A 20565-nucleotide genomic window follows, 5' to 3' on the forward strand; every position below is an offset into this window, starting at 1 on the left:
TGCGAAATATTTTGCATTCAGTCAATTTGCAAGCCGAGAGCCCAATACCAAATGGTCGATTGAATTTATATCACGTTTTTATGGGGGTGAGGGCCGAAGACAAAATGGAACGTGTGACGAAGCATATTAAATAAAGATTGTTAGAGTAATAAAAATATAGTCACAAGCAGAAAATGAAGGGAAAATACAAATAGGACTAAGTTTCTTTAGTCCTTAAACCAGTTATATAACCAGTTAATTAATCATTACATTTAATAATAAATTAAAAACCACAAAAATGGCATACACATTAAACCATGTTGTTTAATTTGATAGAAAATCCCACTTCTGTTTTCAGTTATATATATTTTTATGCCGCATTCAACTTCCGCTCGGCAATCGCGTTATGTACACAGCAATTAAGTTCGCCATATTTCTCATGCTGTCAGTTTGGAAAAGCGTTTTCGAAAATGCAATTCCCTGCCATTTTCAAATAGCACGAACAGTAAACAACAATTCAATTCATTTATTTGACTAGCAAAAATTGCTGTCGTTGTCAATATCCTGGCTATTATTGCCGTCCTGCCGCTCTAGTGTTTTTATGTGATTTTTTTGAGTAATCCGAAACTATCACACGCGAATCGGTTTTGTCGCTTGACAGTTGATGGATGTGACTGCTCGCCAAATGACGGAAAACGGTTTGCCTTCCCTCCTATGGCCAACATTTTTTTGTGGAAGGGGCTTTGAGAGGGCAATAAAACTGTTGGCCTGCCCTGTTTGTAAAACAAAAGTGTGGGAATCAAAATCATAAAGGCCTGGCCACAGCAATTAATTAGTTTTGCCTTCCACATGAAAGGCGATACATGTTTATTAATTGCTGGCTGTCAACGTTTTTTCCTTTTCAATTTTCTCTTAAATCATGCACAAGTGCCGGCTATTATTTTAATTTGTAAATATAATGGTAATTAATGGGCTTGTTATTTAATTTCTAAATTTTTTGTACAAAGATTTTCTCTGGAATTTTTCCCAGTATACTTTTGCCAGCTTCTGCTCCTCTCTTAGAGCCATTTAAATGGCAAATTAATGCGGATTTGGTAAGCTGGCATTCTGGCATCTGTCTGTTGCACCTTACCCCCCTTTCCCCCCTCTCTATGATTCCTTCTCACTCTTGTCACGTTGCAATGTCACCCACACACAGGCACACAGGCGACACTTGCAGTGCAATGTCGCCGTCAACTGCGCTTCATTTGATTTGAGCGCGCGCATACGACACGTTGTCCGCTTAACCCATGCTGCCCTGTCGTGCGTGTTTTTAACGCAATTGCCATAAAAGTGAAGGAGTTTATGTCTGCTATATGCGATTCCCCATTCAACTGGCTGTGCGCGCAGCAGCTGCCACATGTTGAGCACCCATTGCACTGCGCCAAAAATCATTATCGGTATACTTTGATACATGTTTCATTTAAGCTTTTTATTGTTTTTTCATGGTAACATTTATTTGAACCTTTCCAATATCTAAAAAATAAGTAATAAAATTTTATTTATATAAAAATCTATCTTAAAACTTTGGAGTACTAACTAGACAATGTCTAACTGCAACATGTTTTAGAGACAAAATAAGTTCTGCCGTAAGGACAAAAGCCCCAGCGGATTTAATATTGTTGTGGCTTAATTTAGAAATTATTTCTTAACATATCTTAATTTCAAAAAGTGCACTAAGTGTAATTGTGGATTTAGTGAATTGAAACAGATTACGCCACGAACTGGCCGCTTTTCAAAAGTGGTCAATGTACAATTGTTTCCATCGACCTCAAATGGTTTTTGGGGGTTATGCAAATGCAAATTTTCAAAGCAGACGAGCCCGCTTTAAAGTCTGGGAATCTGGGAGTCTGGGAACTTTTTCCGGCAATGCAGCAAAAATAAGAATGGAATTTATGCCCAGCGTGTGCCGCACATTAGCGCATTGTCACCGCACTCGGCACACTTCCAATAAATAACCCCGACACACAAGGACACACAGGATTGCTCCCAGGGAGTCTGCTAATGCGCTTAGCGCCTTGTTGCCACTTTTTTCGGGGCACAACCGGAGCCCCAAGAGCAGAAATGGCGACGAAATCCGCCATAAATAAAGGATAACAATTTGTTAGCCACGCAACAAGTGCAAACTAAATCAACAAAGCGAGTAGATTTCCGCAGGCTCTTTAGCTCTGCAAACTCACATGTGTAAGCTCTTAGGTGGAAAAGCCGGTGAGCCCCAAAAACCTCCAACCTACACTGATAAACGGCTCAATCTGTATTTGCCCCTGTGTGTTTGTCTGAATTATGAGAGCCATATTTTAGCAAAAAACAAACCGAAGGCAAGGCCCCTTTTAAAGACTTAAAGACGGAGAACCCTTCAATGTTCACAAGAGTGAAATTAACCCTGTTACCTTTTTCACTGGTTCATTTAAAAATAAAATAAAAGGAAAACTTTCTGCGAACAAAGGGTAGCGATTTCGTTTCGGGACTCCTTCACTCAATGACAAGCGGTAAAATGGTTGCCTTCGGTCTTGAGTACATTTCACTTTATCCCAATTGCTTGCCAACCGCAACAACAAGGCGAAAAATAACATCGGAGCTAGGAATTATACCTTCTACGCAAAATGTCCTTTTTTCCCATAATAACATTAATGCAATTTTACGCACGCGTTGGCTTTTAAAAGCGGTATACAGAGGGTACATATACTAGGTGAAGAGCTTGATTTTAAATGGAAAATGATTAATTAATTATTAATTTCTGCATATTTTATAACACTTAAGTTATTAAATGGTTTATTTTCGGATTAACTTTTTTTTTTAATTCAAAACATTGACAAACCTACTATTTGCTTATCAGAATTTACGCTTAATTATTAAAATTTAATTTTAAAATATGTATTTAATGCAAGTAAATAGGTATTTCTTATTTTGGTTTTAAATAGCAAACCTCCTCTTCATTAAGTACAAAACAAAGAGCCAGCACAAAGCGGCGTTTTTTTTTTTGAAAAGCATATTACTTTTAACATCTTTGCTTCTTAATCATGCGCCTCGACGACCTGTACCTTTTCCCATCGGCTGTTTTTTCTTCTTGGCTTTTAATGAGCGGCCAGCCAGAATTTCCGTCCTAATGGCCCCCAGACAGACAAAAGGCGGGATAAGCCGAGGGCAAAGACGCTGACGGAGGGGCGAAAAAAGTGAGCATTGCGGACGGGTCAAAGTTCAGTGGAAGTATGGAATGATGACGTCGTTGATGTCCTTTGTGGCCGTCATCGGTCATTGCACAATCGAGTGAAGTTGAGGCTGCCACTGACAGGCGCACTGCATAATGGACAATGGATGCAACAATTCGCTTCATTAAGTAATTAACACGCACATTATAATTTAATTAACATTGCGGACTTCAGGGGCACAAATAAGTAGAGAGACCAACAGGCGGGCACGTAAGTATAAATGTTCAAGAATATCGATCGGCATTGGCTGAAATACAGATATAAAAACTTTAAATATAGTTTGAAATTTCAGTAATGATAAATGATTTTACTTCCAATACGCTCGTATACATTTTGATATTATTTATATATTTTACCGATTCCTTTTTTCAACATTTTAGTGTCTTTGCAACCGCAACGACTGAAACAAATCAATTTACCGTCGATTTAATAATGCTTGATAAAATATCTTAGACTCACTTGAGTGGCATTTGGTGATATATGCAGTACATTTCCTTTATAGTGGTGTGTCGGCCTGGTCAAATTGGATACGATATAAAAAATGAAGTTGAGGAATGAAATATTTATCTTTCTAATCCTGGTAATTTATGGCGCTAGCAAGGCATCATCTGACGAAGAACTAGTAAAAGAGCCAAGGAGTCACGTTCCAAAGCCCAGAACGTTCTTATTCCGTTGTCTTCGTGGTGTGTTAAGGTGTTTACTGCCATGTCAGTGGCCGTATTGTAAAACCTGTCCACCCTGCTCTGGCACCCCGACCAGACAACCCAAAACAATCCTTACAAAAAATCCTATAATAATTAAATGTCTCTCATACAGTTACCACGTATCGCTGCGGTATCAATTTTATTCCACCTATATGGAGATCAAACAAACCAAAAAGTCATATTATTAAGATAATTCCAATGTACAAATGCGATAAAATATAAGTTTAAAAATGTAAAAATATATTAAAATCGTTTATAAAACTTTTAAAATTATAAATTATTTTACTTTCCAATGTACTTAAGAAATAATATCCGTTTGTATACATTTTGATGTGCGAATTTTTGGTTTAACCTTGCTTTTGTTTTACTTTCTCAATTCTTTTCTTGTATTCAAAAACCTACATACCCCTATTTTATTGTCTCACGAATGTTTTATTATTTCATGTCATTTACTTTTACAGCCACTTTATTTTAGCCTTTGAAATATATCAATCTCAATCCAAAGGGCCTTTAAACAGCCATACCGAATACATATTATAGTATAACTGAATAAATTAAGCAATTTCGAATCGACTTAAAATAACTAAAGGAAAGTTCAGAGTCTTTTTTGTGTGGCTCTAGTTTATATACAGAATTCAATTCGAATACAATTTCTATTGGATAAACCTTCCGGACGTCTACACACCATATCAAAATGCAGTGGAAGAGCACATTTTGTTTTCTTTCATTGCTGTTGATTTGCGGCGCTAAGCAGACACCGAATGGAAATGTCACCGCTGGAGCATTGAGGCCCAGAACGTTATTTTGCCTTCGGGGTATACTAAGATGTGTCCTACCGTGCGTTTGGCCTCTTTGCAAGCGCTGCCCACCATGTTCGGACGAATCGGAACCAACACCGCGTCCAATCATATTGAAACCTCCAGCTGACAAACGTCCAATCATAATAAAAACTCCGACCGCAAAAACAGCCCCTCCCCCACAAATTAATATACCTATTCCAATACCCATTCCATATCCTCCGCAATACCCTCCGCAATACCCTCCACAGTATCTTCCACAATATCCACCACAATATCCTTTACAATGTCCACCACAATATCCTTCACAATATCCACCACAATATCCTCCACATTATCCTGTGATGTACCCCCATCCATATCCTTACCCGTATAATCAGCAATAACCTCAACCATTTTCAAAACCATATCCCCAACTGAATGCTTCATGTGTACCATGCCGTAATTTAAAAACGAAGAAACTTTTGTATTATAGTTAATAGTTATTAACTTTTAAATGTGTATATCATATTTTTTCGTATAATACAAATAAATGAACAAGATTTAAAAATTACTAATATTCATAACTTTCAGATAGTTCTCTTGTGTCGCTAAATATAATTAGTTTTTCGTTTGTTTTTGTATTAATACTCAAAAATAATCTCATTTTAAAATTTAAAAATGGGATCGCGTTCTTGATTAAATTTATTTCGATTGAATAACTGTTTCTGTTTGGCTATTTCCCCTAGCCGGAGTCAATTTCCATGCCAACGCACCGCCAAGACACGATCAAAACCTAATCAACTGGCCCGGCCCCGAAGAGTTTGCCTTAGAGACAGTTTATTTTCCAATGGCAGCCACTGCGTCAGCGTTTCTTTTCCAGCCACTTCCGTAGCATTTCCAGCATGTCAATCACAAATCAGTTTGACGGGCTTGAGCGGGGGTGGGCAACTCGTTACTCGTTTGCATACAAATTACAGATGCAAGTCACATTTGATTGAAAACAATTTGAAATGATATCGTCATTGGCATGGAGCTTCCTGTCGGCCTGGCTGGAAGTCCTTCCGCTACAGCTGAGTGCTTCTTATTTTCAATGCCAGCTCCTCACCTGGCGCTTCACACACACAAAGGGCATGTGCAGGGTTTATTGGCTTTACGTGCAAAATGTTTGTGTTTGGCGCGCATAAAAGATATAAACCAAATTGCTTCAGCTCAATCGGCAATTCGGGAAGCATTTCATTTCATTTGCCAGTTCAAAAGCGCTCAAGAGTTGGGAGCTGCTAGCTAAAAGCTAAGAGCTGCACTGGGAAACATGCGATCGTTGCGAGCTTCATGATTTCATTTTTTATATTTGGGCTTCTTACTAAATTAATATTATCATTTTTTCTTTCTTTAATAAAATATTTATTTGTTAAGGTATTTAAATAGTTCTAACTCAGAAAGGTTGTTTTATCAGCAAGCTGCACATACAAAAAATAACTTTTAGATTACATTTTAATATATTTTAAGCTGCAAAATAATGATTTCATTCATTTTTAAATTTAAAAAATATTTAGATGATACAAAACGATTTATTTTATATACAATTTTTCTTTCGCTTACAAAACCTTTCCCAAAGCAAAAATATTTTATATTGAAAGTATTTGTGTTAAATTTTTGGTAATCATTTTTTTTGTTTTGATAAATTATTTCTCTCTGTGTAAGAGCTTCGATCACCTGCATTGCTCTGAATTGGAATGCAGTTCCTGCTGCCTTTGCCGCCATTGATTGTGTTGCTTTTGGGTGCTTGAGTGGGTTGATTTGTGGGTGGTTGAGTGCCTGGTTGAATGCGTGGTGGTCGAGTTGGTGTATCGGCTAATCAAAGTGTTTGAATGTCCCTGAACACCTAGTCCTTTCGCTTCTCCACCTCTTTGCTGCTCCGTCGTGTGTGTTATCCTTGTCCCAATGTGCAAATAATTACCAATATGAGCCGTCAAATGACCACACACTTGCACAGCACACACAGTAGGATGTAGGGAAAATGGCAGGATAGCAGAAGGGCAGGATGGCAGGTTGGCTGTGTGGCTGGATGGCAGGATCCTGTTGGCCAGCTGCTGCTACCTGTAGTGGCTCCTGCAGTTGTTGTCCTCGGTCGTTATCCTCGTGGCGAGGGCGCTCTAATTGTTGTCGCCATCGCCCGAGCCGGGCTTTGTGAGCTTGTAAATAAGCCTTAATTATTGCTATTACGGCCATAAAGCCACCGCACAATAAACATGCAAATTCGGTTTGCACGGGGCGTGACCCAAAGGCGGATGTCTGATAAGCCAATTGGCTGGGCGGGCTGAGTGCGGTGCCAAAGAAACACAGCCAAGGTGCAAATAATAATAACTTTATGTGTGCGTATTTCTATGGCAATTTTCAGTAGCATCCAGGAGGTTTATAAACAGATTTTATGTTATTCGGTTTCAGATTAACCTCTGGCATTGGTGTGGCTTAACTTAAAGCCCTTTGTATTAAGGGACTTCTCATTGAATAAAACTTAAGCATCGTTTATTTGGGTATATTATTTAGCAATTTCTTTGTCTGAAAGTTTAAGATATGGTGAACATTTATAAAAGAGAATTTCGTTTATTGCAATAATTTGGATACCATAAGAGAGTCTTTAAATTTTGTTTAAATTTACTAAAACTGTGTTCACAGCTTACAGGCAACCATAATTGATGGTGAATTGTTAATAAGCATTCAGTTGTTTTTCCCTTTTACACTCTCTGGCTAATAAATGCATTCCCATGGCTTGTTTTCGCAACATTTTTCCACTATTAATATCAAATTTAATTAGCGCTTAGCTCGCTGAATGGCGATAAAGGCAAACATTTACATAACACGCTGCGTGCGCAAGGCAAGGTGCAACTGGCACTCACACAACTGAACAGCTGAACAGTTGAACAGCTAAACACCTGAAATGTGCGAGGTCAGGGGTCAGTAGCGGGGGGCAGGACCGGCCCTTTGTCATAATTAGAACATGCAATCGCCGCCACTGCACATAAACGCTCATCAAATCCATTTAGCCCGTAATGGCTGTCGGGTCGTCGGGCGTTTTCAGGCTGCTGATCCCGCGCCGCTCCGATTGCAGTTCTGCCCAAGGGTTTTATTTGCCATTAAACAGCCGCACGCATACCAACGCCATGCTGCTGCCTTTCAGGTAAGTGCACTGAGCGAAAAAGTGTCTATTTTATATTTTTAATCTTTTTAAGTAGCACATGTAATAAAAAGTAAGGTTCTACATTTCATTTAAAAATCATAATATTACATTCTTACTTCTTAAAAACTTAAAAATAGTCGTCTTAAACAAATACCCTATATGAATTCAGTCAATTTATTTACAATACTCTATCCTTAAATTATAAAGCAAATTTCGAAAAAAAAGTTGACAATTTATTTAGTTTGAATTTATTTAGTTAAGTGGTACTTGGTGGTTTACAAGAATATTTTTGCAGTGCCCTTGTTTACTGGACTTACTGTTTAAGTGGTGCACAAACTGCCGGGCAAACTCAAACTGCTGCTCGGCACTGCTCCCAACTGCTCCCAACTGCTCCGCACTGAACTGAGCCGAGCTAAACCAGCAAACCAAACTGGACTGCAGTGTGGTGGTCACGGGGCGTCATGGCATTGATAGCCAGTTGAGTTTCTCGATGGCCTCATGGTGCTGGTGTCTGTTTGCCTGCCAACAAGACCAACAACACCGGGTACCTGACGTTTCGTGTGATTTTTGCACCGATTTGCGTTTAATTGAATTTTGCTCTTGACACTGGCCGGTTTGTGTGTGGTGTGGACTTGACTTGGTCCGCCCACTTTCCCCAGCCCCCCCATCTAATTGCGCTGAAAAAGGAAAGCAGGCGGAAAAAACATGTTGAGCCTACTGCTGGGAGAAATAACGAGACAGCCGCCCAGACACCATTGGAGCAGCATAAATCAACACGCCCTCCGTCTGGTCAATGAACCGCAAAGGACTCGAAAAAAGCCCGAGCGGACGGACGGACGGAGCTCGTCTTTGGTGTCTGGTCCGGGTCTGGGTCCATAACCATTAATGATGTGGCCTATGCCAGACCCCGCCCCGACTCCCCTCACCAGTACGTGCTGTATTCCGCTCGAGCGGCATGTCTGGGACTAGGCTCGGATCCGTTTTCCTTTCCCACAGCCGAAATGGAAAACAGAGCGAGAAGTGTGCGAAGCGGAAACAACTTAATGACGCGCGGCGCTAATGGTTCACTTAAGCACCCACATAAGTTTTCCGCGCTTTTCCCAAAACACAACAAAAAGGCGAAACAGCGCCAATACACTGTGGTTTGTAGTGGTATAGAAAGTAACTCATACTTTAAAAGATTGGACAAATTTATATACAAATTTATATAAACAATCTCTTTTAAAAAGTAATTTAAAATTAATTTTATCTTTTTTCCGATTTTTGTAAACTCTTTTTTCCACTATTTTTTTGTTGTAATAATAATAATTGTAATGGATTTGTGCCTAATAGGCGTATGATTGATTTATTTTTTCTCGTCGCTTTCATTTGAAATTACTAAACAGAAGAGCATAGTTTGATTTTCAATAAGAAAATGATCTTTGTCTTTGTTTCGTTAAAATTTAACAATTAAATTAAAGTATTTTGTTTTGTGCTTCAATATTTTTTACTGTATCTCAAACCAATGTACCGGGCAGAGTTTTCTTCGATTTTTTCCCTTAGAATTTTCATGGCTGCTGCGGGGCTTGTCACTGCCAAAAATCGGACGACGTTGCCCTCGCCTATTGTCGCCTATTTTTTTCTCCCATTTAAGCCTCAGCCGTGGCCCCCGCTCGCCATGCCCTGGAAAATTCCCATCGCGCTCCCACTCCCACTAAGACTGCTCGTACTCCACTTACTGGCTGCACAGTAATAATTTTTCGCTAATGGTGTCCTAAATTGTCAAGAAATATGGAACCATTTGAATGTGCCCCCTCTTCGGCTTGAGTCGAGTATGTGGGTGTGGTCCTCCCGGACTTGTGCGTCACACCCACATAAATATATATACCCATAATACATACATATATATGTGTGTATTATTATATATCCCGCGCAGTTGCTGAGAGCGGCTTTTAGTACGTTTGTGTTTTCGACTTCCGGTTAGCCAGGCCTTCTGCAAATTCTTTGTTCCTCATTTTGGCTTGGCATTTTTAACAGCAGCTAGAAAAAAGAAGTTGTGGTTTTGACAATCTAAAGTGCAATAGGGAGGCAGTGTGGGTCAAGTGGATGAGCGTGAGTGGTGAAGGGTACGCGAGTAACAACAACGCAGGGTCAACGTAACTTAAAGGGTTTCGTTACGATAGGTGGGTGAGTGTGAATGGCAGATCGCTAAAAGTGAAACTTAGTATACTTTAAGCTTAAAGGTATCACCTGTAAAAAATATACAAAAATTTGTAAAAGCCATTTATACAAGAATAAAAATGAGTTGATAAAAAAGCCAATTTAATAATCCTTAAAAATAAAATGTCAATATCTTTAGAAATGTATATTAAATGTTATAAGTAAGCAACAATTTTCTATTCCAAAAAAAAGAAACATACGTAAAATAACTAATATAGATATCTTAGCGCTCAGGGCAAGCGAAAAAAGCTAGTATCAGCAGTAACCATGAATTGAACCATCAACATTCCGCTTACGTAAGGACACGCAATGCACTTGACATGGCACGAATACCCCCTAGCTCCCATTCACACTCGCACAACCCACAAAATAAGGGATCCCGTGGAAAAAAGTTGCTTAATCTCATCGTGTTTTGTCTCGGAGCTTTTGCCTCGGCAAAAATACCCGCAACATGGCACCGCATTCATCTGCCGAGATAAAAATGAAATAAATTCGAGTGTCGGGCAGATCCTTGTCGACGCTTGGCAGCGGGAGTGCTTAAGTATTTGTGCCAACACAGACGTAAAAAATCTGCTACTTATAAATTATGTTTATTTATTTATTATATTTTGAAGCAGCTGCGCTCAACTACGCACCGTTTTGTCCAAGCCGAAACGAAAGAAAAACTTGTCTCCGTGCTGGCTGTCAACGCTTGTCCCGGCACAACAATGCTCGATGCTTCATTGGTCTGAATGGGAAAAGTCCTTGCCAAGAGGGGAGCGAAATGGGGGGAATGGGGAGCAGAACCAGAAGCAGAAGCAGAAGCTCCCAGGAAGCGTTCAACAAATGCTGTTGACAGCGGACACACTCCAAACCCAGGCAGACCATTCACTTCCCAAACAAAAAAAAAGGAAAATTTGGGAGAAAAAGCAAAGACGAGGGTAGCCCCAAATTGGCAAAGCTGACAAAATTGGTCAGCAGTCAAGGATGGGGACATTTGTTGCTAATAATGTTATCGATGTGGCAAATACACAAGGAACACAATTTCCATAATGAGCGGCCTCCCTCAGGACAGCTCAAGTGGATCAGGATAAGTCCCGGACCAAGGAGCATCATGACGTGAGCCACTTAAATCTTACGTAATTGTGCCAGTGGCTTCTGAAGGATAGGTCACTGAGTTACGTTACTGCTGTTTGTTATGGAATAATCGGATAATGGATGCTAGGACCCTTATTCAAACGATGTTGAATTTTAACAAATGTTGTTTCATAAATATTGATTTAAAATTACTAATAGTTTGCAGGTATATTAACTATACATTTTGTTAGTATTAATTAATTTAAAACTAGATCTTTGTTTCTACATTTAAATTTTAGGACGCCATATTTTGCACTTCTACTGAATTCATCCCAGTAGCAGCTAAGTTTCATGTTGAAATCATTCTGAATCAAAAGTTTCCAAATTCAATTTTTTGATTTCAAAATGTCTAACGTTCAGCTAATTGTAACACCTTTAATCCTGAGTTTTCAGGCGCCTTTATTGTACCCTCAAAAGCGCCTAATTACACTGCTCAATCCCAGCGATAAGGCTGTGATCTATCGTATTCATTTAACCAAAGATACGGATTATAGTGCAGAACCGTCGACTGGCAGGGTCGAGCCATTTGATACCACAGAGCTGACTGTAACGCTGTGGCCAATTAAGGAGAATTTACCCGGTGGCCAGCTAGATGTGAGGAGCATACCAGAAGACATGATCAATGGGGCAAATGATAAAGACTGGAACTCAACGGATGTCAAGTTCGAACTAGATCCTAATAAGACCCCAAGGCAAGATGATGAAACCTTGAGGATGCGCCTGCAACGGCAGGATCTCGCTCAGATGTTTGAGAAACACTGCCATCCAGTGTGTACCAAATGTGCCAACCACTCAACCACTTCTCACCTCTGGCGAAACCGACTTACATATTTTCTTGTGGCTCTTGGCGTAGGTTTGGCTGGTAAGTTTTTGTGAAGTTAAAGTGAAATTACCCATTAATCATTCTCTATTTTCAGCCTATCTCAGCTATAAAGCTTTGCTGAACTTGAAGTCCGAGCCTGTGTTTTAAGTTCGAATCAATTGAATTATGAATTATGCACATAGAAAAGCCAGCCCCAAGCGGATTTCACTCAGCCCCACGCTCACAGTTACCTAAATCAATCATACGCGCCGATGGCCTCATTAGGCAGCCATTTAGCTCAGCCATTTGCACTCCCTCTTCATTTGGCGTTCTCCCAAGTGTACACTCAGAAAAAAAACAATAAGACGGAGGAGACAATTGCAATTTTATATCATTTATTAAATTGCCATATTAAATAAGATATTTTAGAGATAATTAGCTTAAATTTTTAAGAATATTATTGAGGAACTCATAACACTTGCAAAGTTACGTATAATTTGAAGAAAAGTGTTATTATAACACTTTTATTAATAATTTACCTTAGTGTACTAGCCGTCATCTTGCAGTGCGGTTTTAAATCAACTTAAATCAACTTAGCTAATCTGCCGCAAAGCGTTGCAATGGTTTTGCTATGTAGCGCACACGGAAAATACACACTTATATATAAACATTAACAAACTTACCTATGTGGCAAATTGCTAGTCGTGGGCTTACAGTTATTTAGAAAGCAATTATTGCCACAATTAATTTGTGATTGCATTTCGGGCGAACCGTTGGCAATTGTTACTGTTGTCGCTGGCGGTTTAATTAGTTTACAAGGAGCATTGGACTCGTGCTTAATGATGCTAATTATCATTTTGCGGCGGTCAATTCAATTTCGCTCTCCCGATCAAATAATGCACAATGGCTAATTTCAATTTGCCCTCAAGACCCAGACCTTCTGTCTGTTGTACTTCCCACTCAAATGCAAAATCATATCTTGTAAAAAAAACTGTGAAATTCCTTGAATGCTTCTACGCTTGCAAGTTTGCTCAACTGACATTTTGTCTGAAGTCCGTCGGGTTTTTATATAATTTTTTATTATTTTTCACTCCAGGTCCAGGGCAGAAATTCGAAACATTTTCCCGTTGCGAATGCAGATGGAGTGCGTTAGGAAACTACATTTTAAACACCCTTTCAAGCCATCAAAACGCTACATTTTAAAAAAGAAATTTAGCTTAGGTACTATAAATAACCTTTTTAAAGACACATCGTATAGTTTAAATTTAGTATAGTTTATCAATTTAAATTATTAAAAATTAATAGTAACTTAAAACTTTGTTAAGAAATTACAAAATTAAAGCTGTTGGTGATGAGGACTTGAAAATTAAAATAGGGGGTTTAGTTCTATATTTTTATTCAGTCGAATATTGCATAATTCTAACTTAGCAAAATGTTTGAAGAATAGACTAAGAAAACTTATATTAAACTTTAGGATCTATAGAAAATGTATTCTAGTGTGAGTTTTAAAAGCGTTTGGAACAGCCTGACAATAAGCTTCCCTCTAAGCTGCGGAAACAAGAAAGGCGAGCAAAGAAGTTCAATTTGCCCGAAACGAGTGTAATCCAGAATTTCGTGTCACACCAGAGGAGCAGTCACTGTCACTGTTACCGTTTTGGTCGCTGTTGATTCCGTGTTTTTGCCCGTTTGGCCTGTTTGGCCTTTATCGAAATCACAATTTATGCGGCCACAAGGAAGTGAGTGGCCGGACCTTGGAATTGTATTGAAAAATGAATGAAATTAGAATGTCTGATGACATTTTGAATTGGATTTCCTCTGTCCCTTTTATCGTTTGTACTTTTTGCGCTCGTTTCTGGCCATTTTCGGGCAAACACCGCAAGACAGGCCACAAAATGTTGTCCTGTTTCGGTGGCGCCCACACCCTTAACCCCCTACTGCCCCCTGGGCAGGCCCCGAGCCGTCGCTTTTGATTGCTGTTGCATGTCAAGATTTGTCAGGCAAATGAAAATATTTTTTGGTGGGTGGCTGGTCCTCCTCGAGGTTGTTTTCCTTGGGCCCAACGCTGCAATGTCATAAAACATTATTGACATTTCAATTGTAAGAGCATTTTGTGTGAGACATTTTTTAGACCTGCCATGAAGCAAGGTTTCCTATCTCTTTTAAAGATTTTTTTCTTTTTTTCCCCACAGCACTTTCAACTGTTCCCCGACGATTCATTAAAGTCCTTAATTTTCCTTGTTCTCCATGCCGTTTGGTCACCTTTCGGCTAACGCATAAAACTTTTGGCAAACAAGGCCAGAAAAAGCGAAACAACAAATAAAGAAAGCCAAGTTTTTTCCTCGCTCCTTTCGGCTCTTGGCTTACGAAAAGTTTTACGAGCTTATCCTGGCATCTAAATGCAGACGAGCGGCGCAGGACGAGCTACAAAACATGACGAAACACATACAGGACATGCCCCCAATGATGCCAAACTGCAGTGGAGCGGAAGGAGAAGTGAAAGGAGCACAGGGGGAAATACTTGGTGCCAAAATAAAAATAGTCTTCATGTTTTTAAAAGAGGGGTAAGTATTAAATTCTTTATTATTTAGTTCTGTTATTTTAATGTTATTTCATCAAACAAAATGAAGAATTTAATATATAAAAACATTTATTACTTAAAAAAGTGAATACTAAAGGCCAACAAATGTAAAATACGATTTTTATATATAATAGTTTCCTTGGTATAAACTTTATTTTTTTTTTTTTTAACTGTGTGGCTTTCTTTGACTCATTTATCCCAGTGCAGCTGGTTGGGATTAAGACAAGCGTCTGCCGTGATAGAAACTCAACCCGACATCTGCTTCGGGCTTTGCCTTGTTGGACCTGTGTCGCCGATTTGCTCGCCACTTCAGAATCCACGGGGTCGATCAGGTGAGCCGGAAAAAGTTATAAGGTGCCAAAGGCCGTAAAAGATGCAATCAAAATCAAACTGATTTGTCTCCGGGGAGCTGTGCCAACTTTTATATTTACGACCGGGACCAAGACCAAACTCCGAACACAGCAGAGTGGCGACGAGACGAAGATGGAATACACTCGCAGTTGATTAATGCACTGCCAGGATATATGAATATCTGAGCAGATTGGCCAGCTTTCATTAGGGACGAATTTTTTGGGTGGCCGTAGTAAAAAGTTTCGGAAAGTTAAATTAAAAAGTGACACGGATAAGCTTGCTCTTAAAAATGACCCTAACTTTGTAAAGCTTTAAAACAAATATTTAAAAAGTGAATCGGTAATTTCGAAACTAAATCAATAATAGAGATTCATTTTTGATTTGCTTTTCTTACCCACCTTTGGAGCTATAAAGCGGTCTTACCTATTTTGGTTTCTGCATTTAAATTGCACTGGCATTCAGGATGGTAGTGATTCTGGGAGTGGGCCAGGAGTAAAGTCCCGGCAGCTGGACGCTTTAATTAGACAGTCGCAGTTGTGTGAACTTCGGGCCAAAGTTGCCGGGGGAAAAGTGGGATAGGAAGTTGGAGCCGAAACTGAAACTGAAACTGGAGCTGGATACCGAATCTGGAGTTTCCTCCCTGCAATGGCCGCCGGTCGCGAGTCATGAAATTTATGCGTTAAAACTGCATAATTTGGCCACGCACACGCACAACGGCTCACAGACGTAGACGCGGAAAAACTTTGCACATAAATTCTGGAAGTCAAGGTAACGGCGAAAACTTTTTGACCGCCCCCCCTTTTTTGGGTGGAAATCCCTGGGGCCCTATCAAATTAAACACTTTCTGGTGTTTGGGGCGTCTACTTAGATGCATAGATACGCAGATACAAAGATACACGTGCTCAGATGGAAGATGCACAATTCAAAGCACACACGATTCGATTTTAATTTCCTGTTTCGGCGTGTCCTCCCTCCAGAGAAACCTTTCGAATTCGAGCATTTCCAATGCAATCCATGCAGACGTTTGCCATTTCATTGCCTCTTTTGGAATTTGCAAATACGAGTTTCCATGGGTGGATAAACTTTTTTTTTTTTTCTGTTCCAGGACTGTTGTTATTTTTTGTGAATTTTTTGTGCCGACTCCCTAATAGTTTTTCAGTGCAAACTTTATTTAGTGCTCCTCGATGGATTGTCCGCCCGTTTTACAGCCCCCCTGAATTTTCACTCAATATTTCGTTCGCCAATTTTTGACCATTTTTGCAATGAATTTCGTTTTTGGTTAGTCCGTCCGTCTGCCATCGTTTGCCGTATGTGTGCTTTGTCTGGCGGCGTTTTTATGAAGATAAAAAGCTCGACGAGAGAGAGTCTGGCAAAACGTCCGCTGGCTTATATGCGACTACCACTCTGTGGCTAATGGGGCTGCTGGCCTAGAACCCATTTGAGCCCAGTTGGTAGGGAAATCGAGGAAAAATTGGGTAGGAACTTTGTTTTGCTGGTAGCTGCAATAATTGTTTATTGGCAGCAATGGATTTAAATTGTTATCGATTGCAGCTGCAACAATTATAAATGGCCAAGTGTGAATTGTGGGGGTCAGAGTGCATAAACTTATGCCAGGAAATGTGCAGGGATTGTATCGATAAATATACATTTTTGATAGTGTTTGTCTCGCCTGGCTTTTGTTTGCACTTTGAATGCAGCAATCAAGACGACAGTCGATTCGTTTCTGCCTTGAAATTAAATTCAGGATATTTATGGATATTTGCTTTGCTAAGGCCACATTTTCAGGTTTCACTTTAATAATAATAATAAATAAAATCATATTAAATCCAACACATGTTGACATGAGAAATTTCGAAATTTCTCTAAAATGGCTTTTAAAATATACCCATTAAAGGCAAAATTTGTTTGTTTAAGATATTCTCTTAGAGTGCAGACTCAACTCTAACGACTTGACAATGGAATTTTCTGCATTTAAAATGGCTTAGCCGTTTACACTGATTATTTCGAGGAACTTTTCATTTTAAGCTGACTTTGCAGCACAATTGGCCAAGTTGACGGTCCGACGGAGGATTTAAGTTCGCCAGGCGGCCGACGAGATCTTGCCAAAATGCAAAACAAATACAACAAACTAAGACTGAGTGAAATCAAAGTAAAGGACTTTCAGCGGGGGAAAAGGAGCGTGGGCAAACAAATCCTGTCGCATAATTTTTGGCAAGAACGTGAAATTAATTATGCGCAAGAAGAAAAGCGGCAGGCGAATGAGCAGCAGCGGAAAAGGGCTAACAAAGGACCTCGAGTAACATCCTGGCCAAGTCGCGTCAGCTGCCAACAATTTTCCTGGCGCCCGACACGAGCTGCCGGAGTGGGCAGCATTCGGTCTGGAGCATCCGAGGATTATGTTAAATTTAGCGGTGACGATGACACACAAGACACTTGGCAAAAGGTTCTCACACAATGGCCGCAATAATTGCGCCGAATTGGGGAATGTCTAGGCGGTGGGCGGAAGGGGGCGAGGCAGCGGTTCAGCAGAAGGTGGCCATTAATTGTGCAAAGTCAGTGCGACTGAAAAAGCCAAAGTCAGTGCCAAGTTAACAGACGCCACTTGCCAAAAAAGCAATTGGGCTAAGTTCATATTTTATTTTAAGTAAATTTATATTAAAATTTTTATTAAAAGATAATAAGTTAACCATTTTCGAATAAATTTTGATTTAAACTAAACATTACATTTTTAGTTTGAATAAAATTATACCTTTTTTTTTAGCATTTGATTTGATTTTAAGGTACAATAAGCTATTACTCATTTTTATTTAATTAGGTTATTTATTACGTATTTAAATGATACCTTTTTTCCTTACCTTAAATTATTGATATATTTCTTTCAGTGAACGACAGACAAAATGAAGTAGGAATAAAAGGACGATGCAAGAGAATAAAATGCCCTCAACGAGGTTCCTGTCTCCCTTTTCCATTTTCTTTTGCTCCACCTCTCTATTTCGGTATGCCATAAATTTGATGCTATTTTTATTGTCATTTCCATGGCAGGGCAGAATGTTTGTTTTATTTTAAATGCCGACCGAAGGACTTCACTGTCCTGTTGGGCTACCCCAACAATTAAATACAATTTTGAAAATCCCGAAAAGTGCGACGTTGTCACAGCAAGAATATAAACAGCAGACCGGCATAAAACGAGGAAAAGAAGAAATAAATCATGCACAATTCTCGAACGCTTTGCTTCTATTTATCAAGCTCAGCGGAATTCTTTGTGGAGGATAATTTTGAAGTGGGGCGCGAAACACCGGAAATATATGGAAGTTTGGTTTAGGGCCAGGACAAAATTGCCTCTGCTGAGCATTTTCCATTTTCATTATAAGACCCTATGTGGGAAATTATGTATAAATAAGAAAACTCAACTTTAATTCAGCTTAAAAAAAATATAAATTAAACAAAAATAAATTAAAATGGGTTTTAAATACTTAATGATTAAAAAGGAAGACAGATTTAAAAAAAAAATATTTTTATATATGAAAAGTGTTTGACATAAAAATGAAAAATATATTTTAAAAACATAGGAACCTTAAAGAGTTTAAAAGTGTTTTTAAAGTGATCTTGTCAAACTTTAATAAAATATCATATTTAAAGAAGCAACACTTAATCACTTAATTTTTCGCGATTTCCTTCACAAAAAACCATCACATTAGTAGAAAGCAATGAAAACCTTTTGTCGGGAGCGGGAAAGACAACATTTCCTTTTGCGGCTGACCAAATATTTGCATTAAATTTGGCCAAGTGGCAACGTTTATTCTGCTATTATACATTTTTTTTCTGTTCCGCCGCTTTACTTGCTTTCAATTGCGTTTTTTCTACCCCTTTTTTTGTGCCACGGCACTTGATTTTCTCATTCTCTATTTCCCCTTCATTTTTCTTCACTCTGCCAGTGTGTGTGGGGGTATTTTTTAGTTGTACAACAATTTCTTTGTTTGCTCTGTGCTTTCGTGGCGAGTTAATTTTGCATTTCCGCTCATTTAACTGCATTTCCACCGCTTGCCACCCCCCAACCAGCGCGTTGCCATGGGCCGGCTCAAAGTGGCGTGAAGTTGTTTTGGCCGCAGGAAGTTCATTTGGAGAACGGGCAACAGAAGCGACAGTCATATGAATTTCCAGAGAAGAACAGGCTATGAAGTGCCACTCGGAAGGAGGAAAAAGATTTCGACTTCAGTTTATAGCACTCAACCACAGGAACAGTCAGAGAAGCGCAGAGAAATATATTTTGCAAGCCAAAATGGAGCCAGTGGCCAGAAAACGTAGAATCCCGTTTACCCAGGATAATGTGAGTATCATAACAAATTCCATCCACCAAAAGCTAAGCCATATCTCCTTAGAAAGCTGTGAATAAACGGACCTGCAACTTGCCAACCAAAACACCTCCCTCAACACTAGTTCAAACCGTTAAAAAACCCCTCAAGAAGTTCTCTTCAGATCTGGCCAATCTCCCGCCCATTCCCGCAGTCGATGCTTTTGAACGGGGATATCAAGTGGAATCTATATTGGATATGGTACAAAACACCTACAAGGAGCCGTTTCTATACATTAAATTTAAGAATCTCTCTGATCCCGAACTGGTGCCCTTGGAGCTGGCCGTGGAACGTGTCCCTCATTTGCTGTCCAGTTTCTACCAGGAATACGTTCAGGTCTGGCAAAAACTGGAAGAGCAGAAGATGGATGCTTCATCGTAAATTTAAGCAAGAAATCTCACACTTAATGCCATAGACTGGAAGAGTGCGAGTTGCGAAACTGCCACGCATTTATGCCGCGCACCCTTTTGTGCAGGCTCGCGTCGAGTTTTAAATAATTTTATGCCTATTTGCCTCGTGCATCTCGCAAAATTTCACACCTCAACCAACCATCAAAAGTTGAGGAGGACGTGCGTGCCAGAAGTTTCAGCCACACGCAAATAAAGGATACCGAAAAGGATACAGAAAATATGGCTACAAGGGTGTAGAGTTCCCTTTTTAAATAGGATCTTTGCAAGAATGTTTATGGTCTATTTCTGTTAGTATGGTGGTAAGCGTAGATTAGTATTCAAAAGTAAAGGGGTATCCTATAAAAGTAATGGGAAATTGTGCAATGGTAGTGATTTGAGTATAATACTTGGCAATGACATAATTTCTAATGTTGGTATTTATTCTTTATTTATTTCACTTAGTTTTAAAATAAGATATTTGCTTAAATTACAGGTCGTTATTACAATTTTTCATTTATTAAATTATAATCCTTAACCCTCTTTGTCCGCTCCACTGCCTAACCTCATAAAAATACTATGTCAAGCGCAAAATCTCGGGCAAAGCGAGTTGGCGAGAAAAATTACTTTAAGATGCTAGATACAAAAAGCTTGGTGAATATCTGTGGGGGGGGAAGGCAAACTGTTTGCATCAGGCGTGTGCTAAAGTGGTATGTGAATGTAGAATGAATGTACCGTGGATGTGGATGTGGATGGAAGTGGAAGTGGAAGTGCGAACGTGAATTTGAAATGATGTGCATGCGAAGAATTCGATTATTTAATATGAGAATTTGATTCAGCATCTCGAGTCTTTGGCAGCAGGTGCACTTACTCTTGCCGGGAGACTTTACGGC

At 39.4% G+C, this 20565-nt stretch overlaps 2 protein-coding genes and 1 long non-coding RNA gene across 3 annotated transcripts; 2 read left to right on the forward strand and 1 right to left on the reverse strand.

Annotated features, from left to right (window-relative positions):
• Positions 1–2773: 2773 nt before the first annotated feature.
• Positions 2774–4327, reverse strand: LOC108138061. Its single transcript, XR_001774075.2, has 3 exons — positions 3687–4327; positions 3371–3627; positions 2774–3315 (listed from the first exon to the last, which is right to left on the reverse strand). It is a non-coding gene; the product is annotated as an uncharacterized LOC108138061 (long non-coding RNA).
• Positions 4328–11492: 7165 nt separating this feature from the next.
• On the forward strand, positions 11493–12426 carry LOC108138068. The gene is made up of 2 exons (XM_017260044.1): positions 11493–12065; positions 12121–12426. Exons 1-2 carry the CDS (start codon positions 11549–11551, stop codon positions 12171–12173), a joined length of 570 nt encoding a protein of 189 aa, XP_017115533.1. The 5' UTR covers positions 11493–11548; the 3' UTR covers positions 12174–12426.
• A 6545-nt stretch (positions 12427–18971) lies between these two features.
• Positions 18972–20014, forward strand: LOC108138094. Its single transcript, XM_017260080.2, has 2 exons — positions 18972–19261; positions 19314–20014. The coding sequence occupies exons 1-2, from the start codon at positions 19109–19111 to the stop codon at positions 19665–19667; spliced, it is 507 nt and encodes a 168-aa protein (XP_017115569.2). The 5' UTR covers positions 18972–19108; the 3' UTR covers positions 19668–20014.
• Positions 20015–20565: the final 551 nt, after the last annotated feature.

This window comes from Drosophila elegans, unplaced genomic scaffold (genome assembly GCF_018152505.1).
Source record: "Drosophila elegans isolate 14027-0461.03 unplaced genomic scaffold, ASM1815250v1 contig_814, whole genome shotgun sequence".
Classification (NCBI taxonomy): Eukaryota; Metazoa; Arthropoda; class Insecta; order Diptera; family Drosophilidae; genus Drosophila; species Drosophila elegans.